General features: G+C 39.8%; 1 protein-coding gene across 4 annotated transcripts in view; it reads left to right on the top strand.

Annotated features, from left to right (window-relative positions):
- SORCS1 (sortilin related VPS10 domain containing receptor 1) overlaps positions 1–18,973 on the top strand; it is a 467,090-nt gene that overhangs the window by 317,379 nt on the left and 130,738 nt on the right. For all 4 annotated transcript variants that reach the window (XM_054729115.1, XM_008144286.3, XM_054729116.1 and 1 more), the window contains exon 6: positions 17,991–18,055. In XM_054729115.1, coding sequence (XP_054585090.1) covers positions 17,991–18,055 — 65 coding nt within the window. The remainder of the gene's footprint in view (positions 1–17,990; positions 18,056–18,973) is intronic.

Here is an 18,973-nt window from a genome sequence, read left to right as displayed (position 1 = left end):
TCCCCACCACTCAGCTCTACTGTCTGCTGTGTTAGCTTCACTCTCAGCCAGACTCTCTCCTTCTGGCGGACTCTGCACCTCACATCTTCCCAGATTCACTGCAATGGAAAAGAAAACACCCTTTTCTTGTTGCTCCAGGAAATTCCTGGGAGTAATACTTATAGGCCTTGATTAATTAACATGCTTACATATAGACCAGGGGGTACAGTCAATTCCAATTAACCACATGGATAGAAAGTAAGGAATGGTGAAACCCCAGGAAAGGCTGGAGGAATGTTCATGGGAAGATATCAACAAGAAGTATCCATTAGTGGGAAGTGTTGTCATTTTCTTTTTAGGATGAGAAATAATTAAGATAAATATAGAAACAAAATCCCAGAGAGGTCAAATAATTTTGCCTAATGTTACATGTTATTAGGCTATGGTGATGGAATGCATATTAGTCATCATACTAGTGTCTTCCTCATAGACCTGTCAGGATTAAAGTGAGAATTCAGGTTAAACTCTAAACATGTGTAATACATGATGAATAAATATTAACTATTAGTTAAAAGAGAAATAGAGAAGAGTCATGTATTCATGACTTTCTGAAATGTGGCAGCCTCATTTTGTTATTCAACTTGATAATTTCTTTTCAATGAGAATTTTTAATGTGTACATGTCTATTTTTCTTTGTTGCCCCAGAATCAGGAATAATGGATAGAAAATCAGCTTACTGTTGTATTTTATACCTTCTCAATTATTTGAAAACTTTTGTTACCCAACTCATTTAATTTGCATCCGTTGCATAATTTCCAGAGCTAACTCTTGGCCATGAAGATAAAGGGAACTTGCTCTTGAGGGCCTTGTAGCTTGAGATGGAACTTCCAGGGAGCCCCTACAGAAGTATATGCGAAGGATCTTGCCCCTGCATAGTTGCCCCTCTGTGAGTTTGTAGCCAAGACCTGGGGTCACCAAGAGGGAAATTGAATTGGGAAGGGAAGAGCAAGGACAAGTTCAAAGCTATCATTACTTCTGCACTGCCTCTCACCACCTCTAACCAAAATGACCTTCAGAGTGAAATGGCTGCTGCTTCTCTCCAATCTACTAAATCCTACACACATTTCCTTCTGACCCCTCCTAACCTGCAACCATGCAAAGACTCTGGGGAATATAGTTGTAGGTCGGCCAAGTTGATCCAGCATGGAAGCATCACAGTCTACCCCTTGAAAACTTGGCACCTGTGCACATCTTTTTCAACCACATATAACTTTCAAATGAAAACAAAAACAAAATTATGCTTCTACCTCGCCTGATAGGATTTTCTCTATACAACTTAAAACGACACATATCTTCCTCCCAAAATGAGGACAAATTGCAAATGCCACATTATCTATGTTTGGATGACATTTCTCTTCTAACTGAGTCATGCTTCTGCCTTCTGTACAGGGGTGGGCAAAAGTAGGCTTACAGTTGTGAGTACATGAAACAGGGTTTATTCTTGTCTTATTATTTATTAATTATTGTACTATTTATTTGTATTACTTGTCATTTTCCAAACAAACAATTATAAACATGCCTTTGCTCCCCCCTGAATTCTATAACAAAAATACTGATATGTAAGGTCAACCACTACTAGCACATCTTACGTTGAAATACAGAAGAAGAGTGGGGGATATGAAAAGGAAGAGAAATGCTGTACACACACACACACACACACACACACACACACACAAATATATATATTCATATTAATCTATAATGTGGTGGGAAGTCTCTAGGGAATGTTTCCTAAGGAAAAGGATTTGTCCTTTGATGGGCCAAAGATAAGAAGAAATTTACCAAAGAGCTAAGATAGGTAAGTGCTTAGAACAGTGGCTGGCACAGGCCATATATCATGAACTTTAAATTTTCATTGAATGAAGGTGCACCATTTTATTATGTATCTGTCAAAAATTTTCTGGCAAACTTTATCATTTTAATGATTGTAAGATACCTAATGATTTAAAAGATGTTAAAATGAAAAAAAAAATGTGAGCATTTTGGAATTGATGGAATAGGTACACAATAAATATTTGCATGATGAGTGAAAAATGAAGAATGGATATTGAGGGTGAGGCAACCAAAGACATTTATTTTTCAAATCAAGGGTTAGGTTAGAGAGGATTGTCTTAGTAGATAACTAATAAGATGTGGGGCTGTAAATTCTAGACAGGAGGGTAGAGAAGACCCAGAAGACTGGCTCATTTGACTGGGCAGGAATGAAAGGCAGAGCAGGTTTAGAAAGATTAAAAAAAAAACACACCAAAAACCTATCAGATGAGTGAATCTATGCACTGGTAGATGACTGGCCCTGATGTGTTTGTGCATCAGAATCTCATGATTGTTACAGAACATAGAAACCATTGCATCCGACCTCCTAAGACTTGCAGGAATCCCTTCTACCAGATTCTAGATAAATGGCTGAAAACAGCCTTCTGGATGAACTGGAACTTTGTCTATCTGTCCATCAGGATTTATATGTCTATAAAGAAAGTAACCGAGGAAATGGACCTGTCCCACTGTTTTTTATGGTTGGCTCTGGCACTTAAAACAGCAACCCCTCAAACACAGCAATTCCATCACGGAGAGAAAGCTGTCAGGGTTTTCACAGGCATGGCGAGATGTGCCCTGGGATGGGGGACAGAACCTGCTACGGCATTTATGAGATTTATGGTAAAGGGATTTACATGAAGGCTGAAGTTTAAGGCAAATAAATCCCAGAGGACAAATATTACCCATAATTGAATTACAAAGCCATTATCATGTGCTGAACAGAGCAACTTTATGACTCTATTGTGACAAGAGGAAACTTGTTAGAATATTTATGTGCCTGGGATCCCTTCTGCATCACCAACCCAGAGAACACACCATTTCTTCCATGTGTCTCTCATGAGCAGTTAGCCTTCCTGAGTAACCCAGTAGCCAAGAGGTAGAATCCAAAATAGAAATAGCATAGAGCCACATCAGCACAAACCTCACACTTGACCTCACATTCAACAGTTCCTCTACCCACCATATTTATATTGTCAGCCTACATCAGGCTCTTCCTATAATAACCAGGGAAGCCCTAGAATAAATAAAAAGTCTGCATGTCCATATGGTTTTCTACTTCTGAATAAAAAGACACTAAGAACATTTCAGCAATGAGCCATTTTCCAGTCATCATTTAAAAGAAATAATATAAATTTATTTTTGTGATCGCTGAAGTGTATGAATCATGAACTTATGACAGCCTGAAATGCTACAGTAGTTTATCTGCTTTACATGATGAAATGACATCATCAGTTCATCACAGTGATCTGATTTAGTAAAAACAGGTCACTTGAGTATTTATAGTAGCTTTGCTATAATTAAGTATATTCTTACAAGATTTGGCATAGTTTTTTTCCCCCTTAACTTTTTATTTTTAAATAATTTTAGAATTACAGAAGAATTGCAAAGATAAGACAGTTTCCGTATCTCTTCACTCAACTTTCCCTAATATTAACACCTCATATAATCATGGTGCAATATTCACAACTAAGAAAATAGCATTAGCATATTCTGTCAGCTAAAGTGGAAATCTTACTGGGGTTTCCATATGTTTTCTACTAATGTCCTATTTTCCAATCCAAGATTCAATCCAGAATCCTACATTGTATTTATTTATCATATCTCCTCAGGTCTCATATATCCTCAAATCTGTGGCAGTTCTTCAGTATTTCCTTACCTTTGATGACCTGGTTAATTTTGGAGCTCACTAATTATTTATTTTTTGTCAATAACAGCTTACATTCAATTTTATTTTGTATTAGTTTCAGGTGTAGAGCATAGTGGTTAGACAATCATATACTTTACAAAGTGTGTCCCCAATATTTCCAGTACCACCCGACACCATACACAGTTGTTACAAAATTATTGACTAGTCAGTTGTTTTGTTGAGTGTCATTCAAATTGGGTTAGGCTAGTATTTTTTCATGATTACAGGGTTGTAGATTGTCAGGAAGTATATCACAGAAATGATGTACGCTTCTTATGACATCGGATCAAGAAGTACAAACATCAGTATGTCTCATTGCTAATGATGTTCACCTTGACCACTTGCCTAAGTGGTATCTGCCAGGTTTCTCCACTGCAGTTACTGTTTTCTTTGTTTCATGCTCTATTTTTTCGAAGTTCATACTCAAGGGAAGGAAAATTAAGCTCTAAATCCTGGCAGGAGGAGTATCAAAAATTGTGTGGACATATGTTAAGAATGCCACAATAATTAGTAAATATTTTGGGAGATACTTTAATGCTATGAATTTTACCCACTAATTTTAGTATTTTTCAGTTGATCTTGCTTGTAGCAATTATTACTGTGGCATTCTCATGGACATTTTCTATTTTGATCACTTCTTATATATTAGAACTAGAGGCCTGATGCATGAAATTCCTGCAAGGGCCTCGGCCCTTGCAGCCCTGGCTGCCTCGGCCCTCACAGCCCCAACTTGGTCCGGAAGGTCTTCTGGATGGTCATTCTGCTGTTTGGTCTAATTAGCATATTAGCTCTTTATTATATAGGATCCTTCTCTAAGGAATAATTGCCCCCTCTTGGATGCTTACTTACTAATACTATTGTGTAGTTGCTCAATCAACAAGGTGACTGGAAAAGATGGTGAATAAGCCCAATGCTGGATTATGTTTTGTTTCTTTTTTGTCTCAGGTATCTCTCTGCCCTTGTTTGGAGCTGGTACCTAGATAATTCCTGGTAGATACTAATGCGTCGTTAAGTTGTCACCTGTTAAATAAGGGCAAAAACTCTCTGCCTAATAAAGTTCTTTTGAAAGGAATATTTTAGGGTCTGACCTGGGATGAAGACCTCGGAAGTAAATGCATTTTCCCAGTGATGCATTCCCTTTAGTGGTCTCGGAGGTGGGGATTCCTCCAGTGGTTCTGCATCCTCCCCCTCTTTGTTTAGTTGGGCATCTCACAGCATCTTCACCATAAGGGGGGTGATGTGCAGGTTCTCTCTCTCTCTCTCTCTCTCTCTCTCTCTCTCTCTGTGTCTCTCTCTCTTCTACACACACACACACACACACACACACACACACACTTCTCCCTTTCCCTGTTTCTCTGTCCTAGCCAAGGAAAAATGCAAGTATTGCTGCTCCCTCAAAACAAAACAAACCAATTGAAGGTGCTGACCTCTGTTGTTTCACAGTGATTTTAATTCCCTAAACAAAGAATCCAGGTTTCTAACTGACCAATTGTCGAATATATGAAAAATATGGTACAGAAAATGGATAACTATCCTAAACAGATAAGCATTCTTATAAATGAAAACCTTGAATGATACCATCTCTATAGAGATAAGGATCCACAACATGGATAGGCAGTTTATAAAATAATAAAGTGGCAATTAAATAAAAATATTTAACCTCACATGTAGAAAATAAAAATTGGAGCAAAAATGGCATGGCTTTTATTAGTCTATCAAATGGATTAAAATTTTGAGAAGATAATGCTTAGCCTTGGTGAGAACTTGGGAAATGGACAGTTTTATATACTTTTCTAGGAGGGTAATTTGTATAAACTTTCCGGGAGACAGTTGGACAATATATGAGGAGTCTTAAACAAATATCCATTCTCTTCAAGCCAGTGAAATTCCCTCTTTTAATAATTCTTCCAATTGAAAAACTGAGAGTTCAGTGAGACATGCTAATATTTACCTACAAAGATAATTAGCACAGTGCCATGTATAGACAATACCAATCCCCATGGTCAGAATGTGACTTAAGTAAATTATAGAATATTGTGCAGCTGGCAAAACAGTGCATTTCCATAGTATATTATGCTGTGCTATGTTATTAGTATGATGCAAAAATTTTTTTTTTTTAAAAAAAGGAATGCCTACACAGAGAAAAAGTACTAAAGGATCAACAACAAAACATTAAAGGTGGTTATTTCTAGATGGAAGGATTGTGTGAATGTTTTTAATGTTGTTGTTTTTTATAAACTTTGGTACACTTTCCATTATGTTTGACATATTGCTTTTAGTATTAGAGTTTTAAAAAACAGTGTGGGCCCAGTCAGCATGGCTCAGCGGTTGAGTGTCAACCTATGAACTAGGTGGTCATAGTTCGATTCCCAGTCAGGACACATGCCCAGGTTGCAGGCTAGATCCCCAATGTGGGGCATGCAGGAGGCAGTCAGTCAATGATTCACTCTAATCATTGATATTTCTATCTATCTCTCCCTTGCCCTTTCTCTCTGAAATCAATAAATAAAAAATAAAAAAATAAAAAGTGTGATTTATATCAATTATGCCAATTATATTAATAAAGCAGTCAAGCATATTTCCCAATGAGGTGGATTATGGAAAACAACAAACAGGAAGGCACTGAGGCCACTGAAGAATAGCCACAGGAAATGGAATTTCTTCTCTCCTCCTCCTCCTCTTCCTCCTTCTTCTTCTCCTCCTCTCCCCTTGGTCATCCTCATCATGTCTCCAACCCTTTCATCTACGTCTCTTTTTCTTCTATATTTTCTTCCTCATCTTCTCTTTCACTCTTTCCTCCACCCGCCCTGTCCTCTCTCCTCCCCTGTTTACCCTCCTTTTTAAACCCCCCTCTTCTCCCACCTCTCCTCTTACATTTCTATCATTCTGATAGGTTTTCAACTCTAACTTCAGGAATGTACACCCATAGTACAGTATTAATTTCTCTTAAAAAGGTCAATTAAGCCTGGCTGGTGTTGCTCAGTGGTTGAGCATTGACCCATGAACCAGGAGGTCACAGTTTGATTCCCTGCCAGGGCACATGTCCGAGTTTTGGGCTTGATCCCCAGTGTGGGGTGTGCAAGAAGTGGTCGATCAATGATTATCTCTCATCATTGATGTTTCTATTTCTCTCTCCCTCTCCCTTCTTCTCTGAAATCAATAAAAATATATTTTTAAAAAGATACATTAAAAGGTGTACTTTTCATCATCACATTGGTTTTCTTGGTCAAGCAGTCAAGAGTTCAAAGGCAAACTGGCACAGCCTTCAGAGTATTTTCACAGGATCTCACCTCTTTGTTTGCCCATTGCAAATCCCTTTAAACCTGGACTCAGAACTCGACAAGTGCTCTGTAAATAAGCCAAGTACCAAGGAGACTAGCTGCCTTTTGAAAGCCCAGGGATTTCTGTCTCTGCTGTGAAGATGGATTTAACTCCCTTGTGCACCTAACCCAATTCTGTCCTTGCTGCCCTCCAAACTTTACTGACTGGATCACTTTCCCTTCTCCATTGAAGAGTTTGTAGGCAATAGCCTCTCAGGGTATTTTTTTCAGAAGTACCAATACCCAGGAATAAATCATATGTTTGTGTTACACTAGGCTGAAAAAATATAGAGCAGCTATTCAAGGATGGTTAAACCAGGGCCAGGGACCTGGCAGTCCCATGTGGAAACTAACACTGTGTGTCTCAGGAGGGTCAGAATCTGTTAGTCATTTTACAAGTAGTTATAGAGAAACCAACTTCCAGCTTAGAAGCCCAGATATTTTTGGGTATAAACTAAACTTAATGTCCAGCCTGTTTCCAAGCACTAGGACATGGAACTCTCTAATGTTCCTAGGCCTATGCTACCCTAATTGCCAACACACCTGTCTGTTCTGGCTGCTGTAAGAAAGTACCACAGGCTGGATGACTTTTTTTTAATCTATTTTTTATTTATTTGAGAAAAAGAGAGAGGGGGAGAGAGAGATAGAAACATCAATGAAGAGAGAATTCATTGATCCGCTGCCTCCTGCATGCCCCATACTGGGGATCGAGCCTGCAACCCAGGCATGTGCTCTGACCAGGAATCAAACTGTGACTTCCTGGTTCATAGGTTGACACTCAGCCACTGAGCCATGCTGGCTGGCCTGGATGGTATTTAAAGGACAGAAATTTATCTGTCACTGTTCTGGAAACGGGGAGTCTGAGATCGGGGTGCCAGCGCGGTAGGGTTCTGATGAAGGCCTTTTCTGGGTTTCAGTCAGCTGTTCTCTCCTTTTGTCCTCTCCTGGTAGAAGGGGTGAGGGATCACTCTGGCCTCTCTTATAAGAGCACTAATCCCATTCATCAGGGTTTTACCCTCATAACCTAATCACCTCCCAAAGGCGCCCCCACCTCCTAATACCATTACCTTGGAAGTTAGATTTCAACATTTGAATTTTGGAGAGACACAAACACTCACACCATGGCAACACATAATCCTTGCAGGAAGTCAACATAACTGAAGTTGCCCCATTTATTTATCCCATATTTGTTAGTGTGAGACACACACATTGATTTCTGAGTTAACATGATTTCCCTGAGATACAAAGAGGTCAAAAGAAAAGGGATTCTTGGTTTTTTGATTTTCCCATGAGAAGGATCACTGGAGTGAGTCAGGAACCTGGATTAGTGTTTCCATCTTTGACACTGTGAGTGGCGTGACCTTGGACAAGGCATTTGCTCTCCTGAAGATTTGGTTTCCTTAATCGTGACATGAGGGGTTTAGGGCTGGTTAATCTCTAGCAGACTTTTCATCTCGAGAGGACCCTTAACTCATATTGTTCGCCAATACTCTTTACAAATTTTATTATTAAGTTTTATTGTCATTATCCTGTTTTACAGATGGTACATAGAGCTGTAGAAAAGTTAGAAAGTATAGGTTCCAACCTGATTGTATCATTATTAATTGTGTGCCCTTGAGCAGGTAAATTGGTTTCAGAGATAATGCTGCTTTTCTTATATCTCACCATTGTTTTTTCCCTGAATTTGTGTCACGTGTGAATTTTCTAGGCACACAATATCCTTATCGAAGCTGTTGATTATTGCTGAACAGGTCACCAACAAGGTCACAGCCTCACAGGGCCTATATTATATCAGTCCCACACTTAAAATATATAGACCAGCCACAGGTCAGCACCATATGAAAAACACAATATATATATTTTTAATGTAGTTAAAGCCCCCTTATAGCTCATATACATTAACATTTTTTACTATGCAACTTTCAAGAGATATTGCCCCCATCTGATATAATTTATATTTATGCTATTTATATTATTTATATTTATACACACTCTATCTTCTCTATTGAAATATAAGCCACATGAGGGGCGGGACCTTGCTCTGTTTTATTCACTGCTAAACCCTCAGCACCTAGAAAAGTCACTGGCACATTGTCAGCATTGAGTCAATACCATGCACTCATTAACAAATTCCATTGAGGTTTCACTGTCTCCCCGGCTGCTGTGCAGTGTCAAGGTTGTCCCAGGCATCTTTAGTCTAGAGCAGTGGTCGGCAAACTCATTAGTCAACAGAGCCAAATATCAACAGTATAACGATTGAAATTTCTTTTGAGAGCCAAATTTTTAAACTTACACTTCTTCTAGCGCCACTTCTTCAAAATAGACTCGCCCAGGCCATAGTATTTTGTGGAAGAGCCACACTCAAGGGGCCAAAGAGCCACATGTGGCTTGCGAGCCACAGTTTGCCAACCACGGGTCTAGAGCAATTGTCTCCATGGCAAGTTACCTACCTGCAAAAGCACCCTAGGAGGTGCACAAGATGATTTATTGAAATGCGGGAAGGACATTTTACAATTTCTGATTTATTTGCTTCTATTTTAGTTTTTATTTTCTGAATATTTTCTAAAGTTAATATGTACGTACTCTAGTATATTTCTACAGCTTACAACTAACACCCTGTATTGGGCATCTGCTAATTTTTTCCCCTTGCTTGATATGTTCAAACAAAAACAAAAAATTGGAGAGTGTCATTCTTGGAATTCTTTTATGGAATTTAATTTCTCTGGGTCAGATAGTTTCCAACATTCAAATGCTCAGGTTTCTATTAATTTACACTCATATTTGCTCTCCCCTCTATTCTGCAGTTCATTGTCCTTAACAGAAATGGAAAGAAAAGGGAGGTGGAAAGGTTCTCTTGGCTCCTTGCCTCTGTTAATATGCCCCCTCTGGTCCCAAACAAAACCACCATAGCTTCTTCCTCTCTGTCTGAATTTAAGCTCAACAGGAACACGCACTTGCTGGTGTCCTTAGCATTGTCTTCCACGGCCACACTCTTCAACTGCTTAGCTTTCCTAGCAGTCTTAGTAGGATGGTGTCAGGGTTTTAAGTATTCTGAGATTTGAGAAAATTCCAGATCATCTCTTCATATAAATTTACTCTTCTCTTTTTCCTGTTGTGATTTGCACACATTGATTACATCTCCTCTTGAACTTTGTTTCCCAGACTGAAGAAATAGTCTTGTTTTTATTAACAATACAGATTTACTAATATTAACAGTAATCCATAACTACATCTTCCTTGTAAAAGGTTTTTAAATTACTGATGAAGATAATGATCCTTTTGACTATCACCCCCAATTCTAAAGTCTCCCAAAGGTGGCTACCATTAGGAATTTTGAATGTGTATCTCCAGTAACTCTTTTTCCATGGGTATGCATTTTTTTTTTCTTTGGGTTTATCAATAGACAGTATTTAGATAAATTGAGTATTTTCATTTAATAGATTGCAAGAAAGTAGTTACAGATCTATCTAATTAATTTTATGTTCTGGCATGGCACAGTCTCCAAGATAAATTATTGACTAAAATTAACAAGTTGCTAAAAATACATAGGGTATGATATCACTGAAGTTTAAAAAGATAATAAGAAACCTTATTTTAAAATATTGTGAGTTACTCTTTCCCTCCACCCCAAACCCCCAAACTCTTTGATTATTTTAAATGTATTTTTCTGCATCTTGTCCACACTATTATTTCCAAACAGGGGTCAGGAGGGTGGTCTTGTCATCCTCTCTGGTGTCTCTCTAGATACCCCTCATCTGTATTCAGGAAAAAAACAGACAAACAAGGGGAGGAGCCATAAAAGTAGGGAAATAAGAAGGAAACAGGAAATGCAGACAAGGGAGAGTGGGGAGGGGGGTGAGCATGGCCACAGAATGGTTTGTCTTGACCAATTTAGACCTGGTCATTTTGACATCTCGGGAGGCATGTTTCCTATTTCTACGTATGGCTCATCCAACTTTCAACTTTATTTCTATCAAGCATTTTGGGCAGCAAATATCCTTATCTCCCACAATCTTCCTAAGCATTATATATTCCTTCATTCTGGGTCAGACACCCCATTCCTGGTTTCTCTCTCTCCCCCTCTCCCTTTCTCTCCCTCTCCCTCTCTCCCTCTCTCCCTCTCTCCTTCCGTCTCTCCCTCTCTCCCTCTTTCCCTCTCTCCCCTCTCTCTCTCGTCCTCTCTCTCTCTTCCTCCTCTCTCTCTCTCTCTCCCCTTCCTTCCTTCCTTCCTTCCTTTCTTTTTTTCTCTTTCTTTCTTTCTTTCTTTCTTTCTTTCTTTCTTTCTTTCTTTCTTTCTTTCTTTCTTCCTTCCTTCCTTCCTTCCTTCCTTCCTTCCTTCCTTCCTTCCTTCCTTTTCTTTCTGTCTGTCTGTCTGTCTGTCTGTCTGTCTGTCTGTCTCTCCCTGATGCACTTTGTTGCAGACCTCACATAATTAACAGTGAGGCTTCTGGTTCTGGGAGTAAGGATAACAAAATACAGAATTCAGTGAGTTTAAAGTTGTGGGCCATGCTGATTTTCATTAACCACCTTATGCATTAAAATAACTTAAGCATCTTTTTATTTGTCTGTCTGTCTATAATAACTACCTTTCTTTCTGGGTAACCAGTGTGACAGTATGGAGACCAGGTTAAAGAAAGCATGATGCTTCTTAGGCTTAAGGTCAAGGTTAAAATGTCCCCTTCAGGTTGTGTTGTATTTTTTTCGAACCCATTTCCCTTAAATGGGCAGGAGATGAGACCTCAGACTAAGCTGCTTTTCTCAAGAATAAAAGTTTCCACGTTAGCCTGGACTCTCCTGATGAGATCTGTCTTGAGAGCCGAACTGAAGTGGCCAGTGAAGGGGAAACCCTTCACTACAGAAGAGGAAGTCAGGGTGTCCAGTGGCTAATACCTGTGGGCACTTTGTTTCTTCTCTCTGTAGCAGGCTGGACCGATGGGCATTGTTTATGGAGAGGGCCTGTGGGACCAGGAGTGCTCCATCTAAAACAAGACAGAGGAAGACATGTCTCCACCTCCCCCGCTTTGTTCCTCTGCAGATTCCTCCTCACTCCTTCCTATGCCATTTACTGCAGACCTCAACCCCAATAAACAGGTGCTGGCCCATCACCGTGTTTATTTTTAAGACTTGCTCTGCGGTTATCTCCTAGGACATTTTTGGCTCTGCAGCATTTATTGAGCACTACAGTAAACCGGTATAAACTCGGACAAAATGCCAGGAGAATGATAAACCAGTGACATTTCTCACCCTCTCTGTAGAAAATGTTGACAAAGGCTGCATTTGGCGATTGTATTTCAGAAAGCTGACATCGCGTTGCTGACATCACCGTGGACTGGATCAGGGAGGGGCTGTTTTATTTGCATTCTTGACATTGGTAATTCTCAGATTTTATTCATAAATGGCTCCTACGTGTGATGCCAGCTGAAGATGCTGTGAGTGTAGATACAGGAGGCTGGCTTTGTCTTGTTTTCATCAACAGAGCTGGATCTAGGATGGCCTGAGGGCCTTCCCCTTACACTTTGCTTTGACAGGTAGGACTATACATAGATAGATGGGGACACGGTTCTTTTCAGCTGTTTATAAACTTGAGCACGTAACTTTCTTCAGTGGCATCCATGGCCTTTTGCATCAAATACAAAACCTTAAACGTGTTGCACACAGGGCCCCTGTCTCGCTTTTTATTGTATCTTCTACTACTCTCCTCTGAAAACATTAGATTCACGCTATTGACTTACTAGTGGATGCCTATCTGGGTCATCCTCTCTCTGACCTAGGACCTTTTGACCTTCTATTTATCTCTAAATACAATGCTCTTCCACCCCCTCTATATTGCATCTCCTTTAAGATTCAATCCATTTACTCTAAAGCCTTCCTGTTCCTTCCTTCTCCCCCAGGTCTCTCTCTGCAAGTGAAAGGACAGCAATCCTATGTCTTTAAGAGAACCTTGTATATTAGAGCCCCGTCTCATTGGGTTATTGTCTCTTCCATAGTTCTGAGGCCTCTGTGGGCAGAGAATCTGTAGCTCTTGTTCTTGTCACATAGTAGGGCATGGAGAAGTTTCACTGAATGCATAAGTGTTTTTATTTATTCGTGTACTTCATCTCTGGGCTGTTGACTTTTTTTTTTTTTGGTCTATTGATTTATGATGATTAATCACTTCTGCTAATAGGGTACCCGTGATCTCTCAAGAAGCTTTTATTACCAACATTAATTTTAATTTTGAGATGAGTATTAATATTCTCCATCTGTCTCCTGAATAAGAAAGGGAAAGAAGAGAAGAAATCAGATGCATTTCTGAGCCCTTGCTATGTGCCAGGAATCTGCTAAGTGCTTTAAGATGTATATTCTAGGAAAACGTATTTTAGCCTCATTTTATGCGTTAAAAAATATCGAAGTACAGAGACGTTAAGTGACTTGCCAAATGTCACACACACAGATAAAGTGATAAATGCTGATATGGCTGGTTGTGCACTTCTTCTGTATCCAAAAACATTCAGTAAACATGTATTGAATATCTATGCATGGCATGCTTGGTGCCTACATGGAAATTCGGAAAGGTTTGAGCTTGTCTGTGAATAAGAGGGATAGACAGATGAGTCACCAGTTGAAACATGGCCTCATTAATGCTGTGCAAATGTACGCCTATGGTTCTGGAAGTGTCAAAAGTGAACCAACTTAGCTTAAGTGGCACCCCTGCTAGGAAGCTTATTTTCAACTTCACGCATCTGTAGCTCAGCCATGACTGTAAGTGTTAACAAGGCAGAAGAAGGTCAGAAGGCTTTCTAGACACAGATACAAGTACATGCAAAGGCCTGAAGACTTCACTTCTGTGAAATTCAGTTCAAGAAGGGAATTTATTCTCTCAAGTAGTCCTAAAGGCAATATGAAGATATAAAGATAAAGCCACCCTGCTGCCTTTTCATATCATGAAAGGACCACATTTTTCTTCTCGTATTTATGGAGAGGTTCTTTCTGACCAAAGGGAAAGGGAAAGAAGAGAAGGACCTTTCCATAAAGGGCCCACCAGATGTATCAGATATATAGGAAATACTGACCAGTGTAAAAGTGTTACCTTTGTATTTATCGAGGAAACTTTTTTTTCTCTATGGTCTGGTAAGCATAGACAATTTACTGATAAAAAAAAAATTAGCAACTGCCTTTCTGGAGCCCAGAGAAATCAGAGAAGCATTTATGTAAAGAGGTCCAGCCAACCATGATGAAGCATGACTGGGACATGTGCACAGGGCAGGCTAGAAGCATCAAGCATCAGGCAAAGGTGACCCACACTCTGTACTTATTACTAGCTAGACTTACTAGCTAGACATACTTTAAGCCATTCTTTTTTTTTTTTTTTTAATCCTCACCCAAGGATATTTTTCCATTGATTTTTAGAGAGAGTGGAAGGGTGGGGAAGTGACACAGAGAGAGAAATATCGATGTGAGAGAGACACATCAATTGGTTGCCTCCTGCATGCGCCTGCAACCAAGGTACGTGCCCTTGACCGGAATTGAAGCTGGGATTCTTCAGTCCACAGGCTGATGCTCTAGCCATTAAGCCAAACTGGCTAGGGCTTGAAGCCATTCTTGACATCTCACTCTGAAAATAAGGTGAAGAGAACATTTTGGATTGAATTGTATGTTTATGCTGTTTTTCTTTGGTTTATCATCATTTTTAGTATTATTTAGGTAAAATTGGCAAATAGAATTAAATTTAAAGTGTATAATGTGTACATTGTAAAAGGGTACATTGAGTTATTATATCCATCACCTCACATGTTTAACTTTTTTCTGTGTGAGTGTGAATCCATAATTTCTACTCTTAGCAAACTACAACTATAAACACAGTATTATCAACTGTAGTGACCATGTTATTATACATTAGATACTCAGACCTTATTCATCTTAAAATAGAAAGTTTGTACCCTTTTACTTACCATCCTCTCTCCATCTCCCCCTTTCCCCAGCCCCTAGCAACCATCTATCATCATCATCAAGTACAATATTTGGTCTTAAAATGTACATAAAACCACCAAACTGTAGTTCCTACCAACATGTATAAATGGGCTAGAGAATGATACGTTCTTCAGTATACCCATGGGCTTCTGTAAGGTGTCTGGTCAATGGCAGGACCATTACAACCAGCACCTCCGCAGACATTTAGTATGGCTTGGCGTCCACTTTTGAGAATTCACCAGTGCTCCACATAAAAACAGCAATAATTCTTTATAACCTGGAGGTACTCCTAGACTGCAGGAAAATGGTTGAGCACATTAGCAAATAAAAATAGTTGGAAACTCGGTGGTTTGGCTTGAAAGTTTTATTTCGTTGTTGCAGTTGTTTTATTACAGATGGACAAATATTCAAGCAGGGTACGGAAGCCGGTTAGGCACAGCAGACCCTGGAGAAACAAAGGCCTCTGTACTGCCCCTGCCTCATTTCCTTAATTAAGGGGGACAGCCCCTTGAAACAACAGCTGCTGCCTTTACATACTTCAAAAGATCTTAAGAAACCGCTGCTTTTATTGATTTGGGGCCATGAGCACTTGAAACAATGCAAGTGGGCGCAGAGTTATCATTTTGCCTCCCATGGACACTAACCATAAGCCAAGCGGATAGGTTCGTGGGCTAGTTTCAACACCATGTTTCCGGGATGCCAGTCTTCTGGGAGTAACTGGTGCTACTCATTTCAAGGAAGGAACTCTGAGCAGGCAACATGGGAGGTGAACAATGGGTAACTACCCAGCTGTAATTTGCAAAACCCAGTTAACCACTGGGCTTTCTGGTTTAAAGGTGGTCAGGGAGCTTGTTTGCTTTTTGATGCTGATGACCATGGCCTTGTCAGAAGAGGTCACCTCTGGATCCAGTCAATGCTTCAGTATGGACGTGGAGGGCCACTGTTCCTGCAGAAGCAGTCCCAGCAAAACTTCACTGAAATGGGGGTGAAAGTGTCACCATCTGCCTGTATTCAGATTCCAGTGATGAAATTCACAAGTGTGTGCCCATGTCTCTGGGGTAAATTATAAACCCTTATTAGGACATTTCTGCTTTCTGGAGGACGAAAGCAGGACTTAAAGTTTTGAGTATAGACTGAATTTCAGGCTGTCTATCAATCAGAAAACTTACTGACAGTGATAATAGGGCCTTAAAGAGACTTACTTTATTTTATCTTAAGATGAAGAGAGACTAAGACACCTAGGTTTCAGAGTCGTTGAGCTGGGAAAAATGGGTTCAAGTAAGAAGAGTTCTGGGAATGTCCTTAGGACAATGATTAATTTACTTATTTTTGAAGAGCTCACAGACCATTATACAATCTCCCTCCCTCCTTTCTTCTCTCCTTCTTTTCTTCCTTCCTTTATCCCTTCATTCATTTATTCCCTCCTTCTTTCCTTCAACATTTAACTAGTATAGCTCAAGCCTATATACAGAAAAAAATCTCCACTAACTCTCAGTTAGGGTTGGGGGTGGGGTTGGGGGTGGGGGTGGGGTGGGGTGTGCAAGTTGGAGAAAGGGCTGCTTTGATCTGGGGGAGGACACAAAAATCATGATAACAAACTATTACAGAATTTATATCGAAATATTTGTTGGTAGGGGGAGAATGATTTTCCTTGTGTAACTGGGAAATATTCAATGGAGGAAATGACTTTCAGTTGTGTCTTCAAATAAGACTCAAAGAAAATTAGGTGAAACTGGAGAAAAGCATTTCAAGTTGAAGACAAAATTCCTGAGGCTTACAGAGGGCTGAGAAGCTAGTGGGAACTTTGGGGGGTTTGGAAATCTTTCAGTGTGCCTGGAGATGGGGCAGTGCCCAGAGATGGGGCACCAGAAGCGAGATGGGACCCATCAGGTAGGGCCCCCCTGCGTCCTAACTCTGAGGAGTATTTTTTTAAATATTTATTGTTGAAAGTATTATATATATTCCCTTTTTTTCTCCCATTGAGCCCTTACATCCTGCCCCCTCTTCCCCCAGGCCTCCACCACCTATTGTCTGCGTCCATGAGTAACATTTGTATGTTCTCTCATGGATGTGACGGCTGGGCTGCATGGCTCAGAGCAGGCAGAGGTGCACTTTTGAGCCATGTGACTATTTCCATGTAGAAATGAAACAAATTAAATGGAAGTTCTGCAGATCCTAATGAGAGCAAATTATAGATGGTCCCACATTTAATTCATCTTCCTGTATAGAAGTCTGAGAGAGAGACAGTATGATCACCCATATTACTTATGTAACAAAATAATTGTTTTCTACTTAATATGGCTCGCTTCAAGATTACACTACATAATATGTGTCTCTGAGGCATTTTAAATAGGCCTTTATTTCATTTACACATACAGTTTCGGGCATATACCATAGTGATACATCTGTATTTCCCCCTAACATTGGTCCAACAGTAAAGAGAATGGTTATTCTTTTGCTATATTGCCTTCACATTGGTTGGGTCATGTGTTTTGTTTTGTTTTCATAGTTCATAGAATAGCAGTAGGTAGTTTTGCAAATTTCAAATGAGAGAATTAATTAGATCACTTTGCTATGCAATCACTGTTCAAGTCAGGCAGCTAAAACCACCTGCCTGGCATTGCCTGATAAGTCTTGAAAGTTTAATACACTGTCAGAGAGATTTTTGCCGGAGACCACGTGCCATGCATAGGACTTATTGAAAAGCCTGAGCTAATAACACACAGTACCTCTGCCAGAGTCAAGCCTGGACTCCACTGAAGAAAGGTTTCATTATTGTTTTTATGTGAAGTGGAAATTTTGCTGTCAGACTTTACAAGTAAACAGGTAGATGTACCCCAAGGATGGTGGTTTTAGAATCCTTTGGACATCAGTAGTCCGCAGGCTCAGCTGAGCTTCTCTAAGGCATGTGTGAAGTTGCTAAGGTTGATGTTCCTTTTCATGTTTCTTCATTTTTTTAGGTCTGTGATGGGTTCAAACAAGGAACCAGATCTTGTGCATCTTGAGGCCAGAACTGTGGATGGTCGTAAGTAAATCAAGTTTTCCAAGGTGTTCACAGAGATAATTAGTTTTATCAATCCACCACGAACCACGTCTGTGTTCAGGAAAATCGTTGGCAATAATCCAAGTCATTGGGACACAAGGACTCTTCCAGCTTTTAGTAATTCCGAATTGTCTTAATCATTGTTGACAGCTCTCACTCAATCAGGCCGTCTTGCTTTCCTAGTAATGTGAAAATTCAAAATTCCTAATTTCTACCATGTTTTATTATTGTGATTGCTGCTGCTTTGTTTTGATTGGTTTTTCCTGTTTCCTTATTTTATCGGATGTCATTCAGGCAATGCCTCCCTGTCTTGTTTGGAGACACACAAAGCATTTAGAGGGCACAGGGGAGAGAAGAATCATCATGTGTGTCCCCATGATAAGCAGCAGGAGGGCAAAGTCTGCACCTCAGGTGCTCAGAGCAGCCCTAGCTAGGCCATCCACAGTGAAGGACTACACGCGATGTGAAGACTGTAGCTATAGGTACATGACAGAGAGGAAAGGAAGGTGCAAATACAGAATTTAAACCCTTGTCTGAAAAAATCAAGTCTGCTCACTAATTGTGTGACCTTGAAAAATCTACTTAGACTCTTTATGCCTTAGCTTCCTCGCTGTAAATTAAATAAGTTAACAATAATGTATCCTATAATAGCTAACATTTACAGAGCACTTTCCCTGGACCAAGAATCATATTTAACACTTTATCTCCTTTAGCACAAGGAATCCTCACGATTTGTAGGTCATCGTTCCTGTTTTGCAGATGAGGAAATCAAGTCATAGAAAGTTTAACAAACAACAACAGTGTACCTTTCCTTCTTCTCTGGTCCTGAGGTTCTCCTGAAGGTCTGAGGGTTGCCAGGGATACCACTAGATCTAAGATTGGGCACTAAAGGTGAAAAGG

The sequence above is a fragment of the Eptesicus fuscus genome, chromosome 17 (assembly GCF_027574615.1).
Source record: "Eptesicus fuscus isolate TK198812 chromosome 17, DD_ASM_mEF_20220401, whole genome shotgun sequence".
Classification (NCBI taxonomy): Eukaryota; Metazoa; Chordata; class Mammalia; order Chiroptera; family Vespertilionidae; genus Eptesicus; species Eptesicus fuscus.
This window is presented reverse-complemented; position numbering and strand designations above follow the sequence as displayed.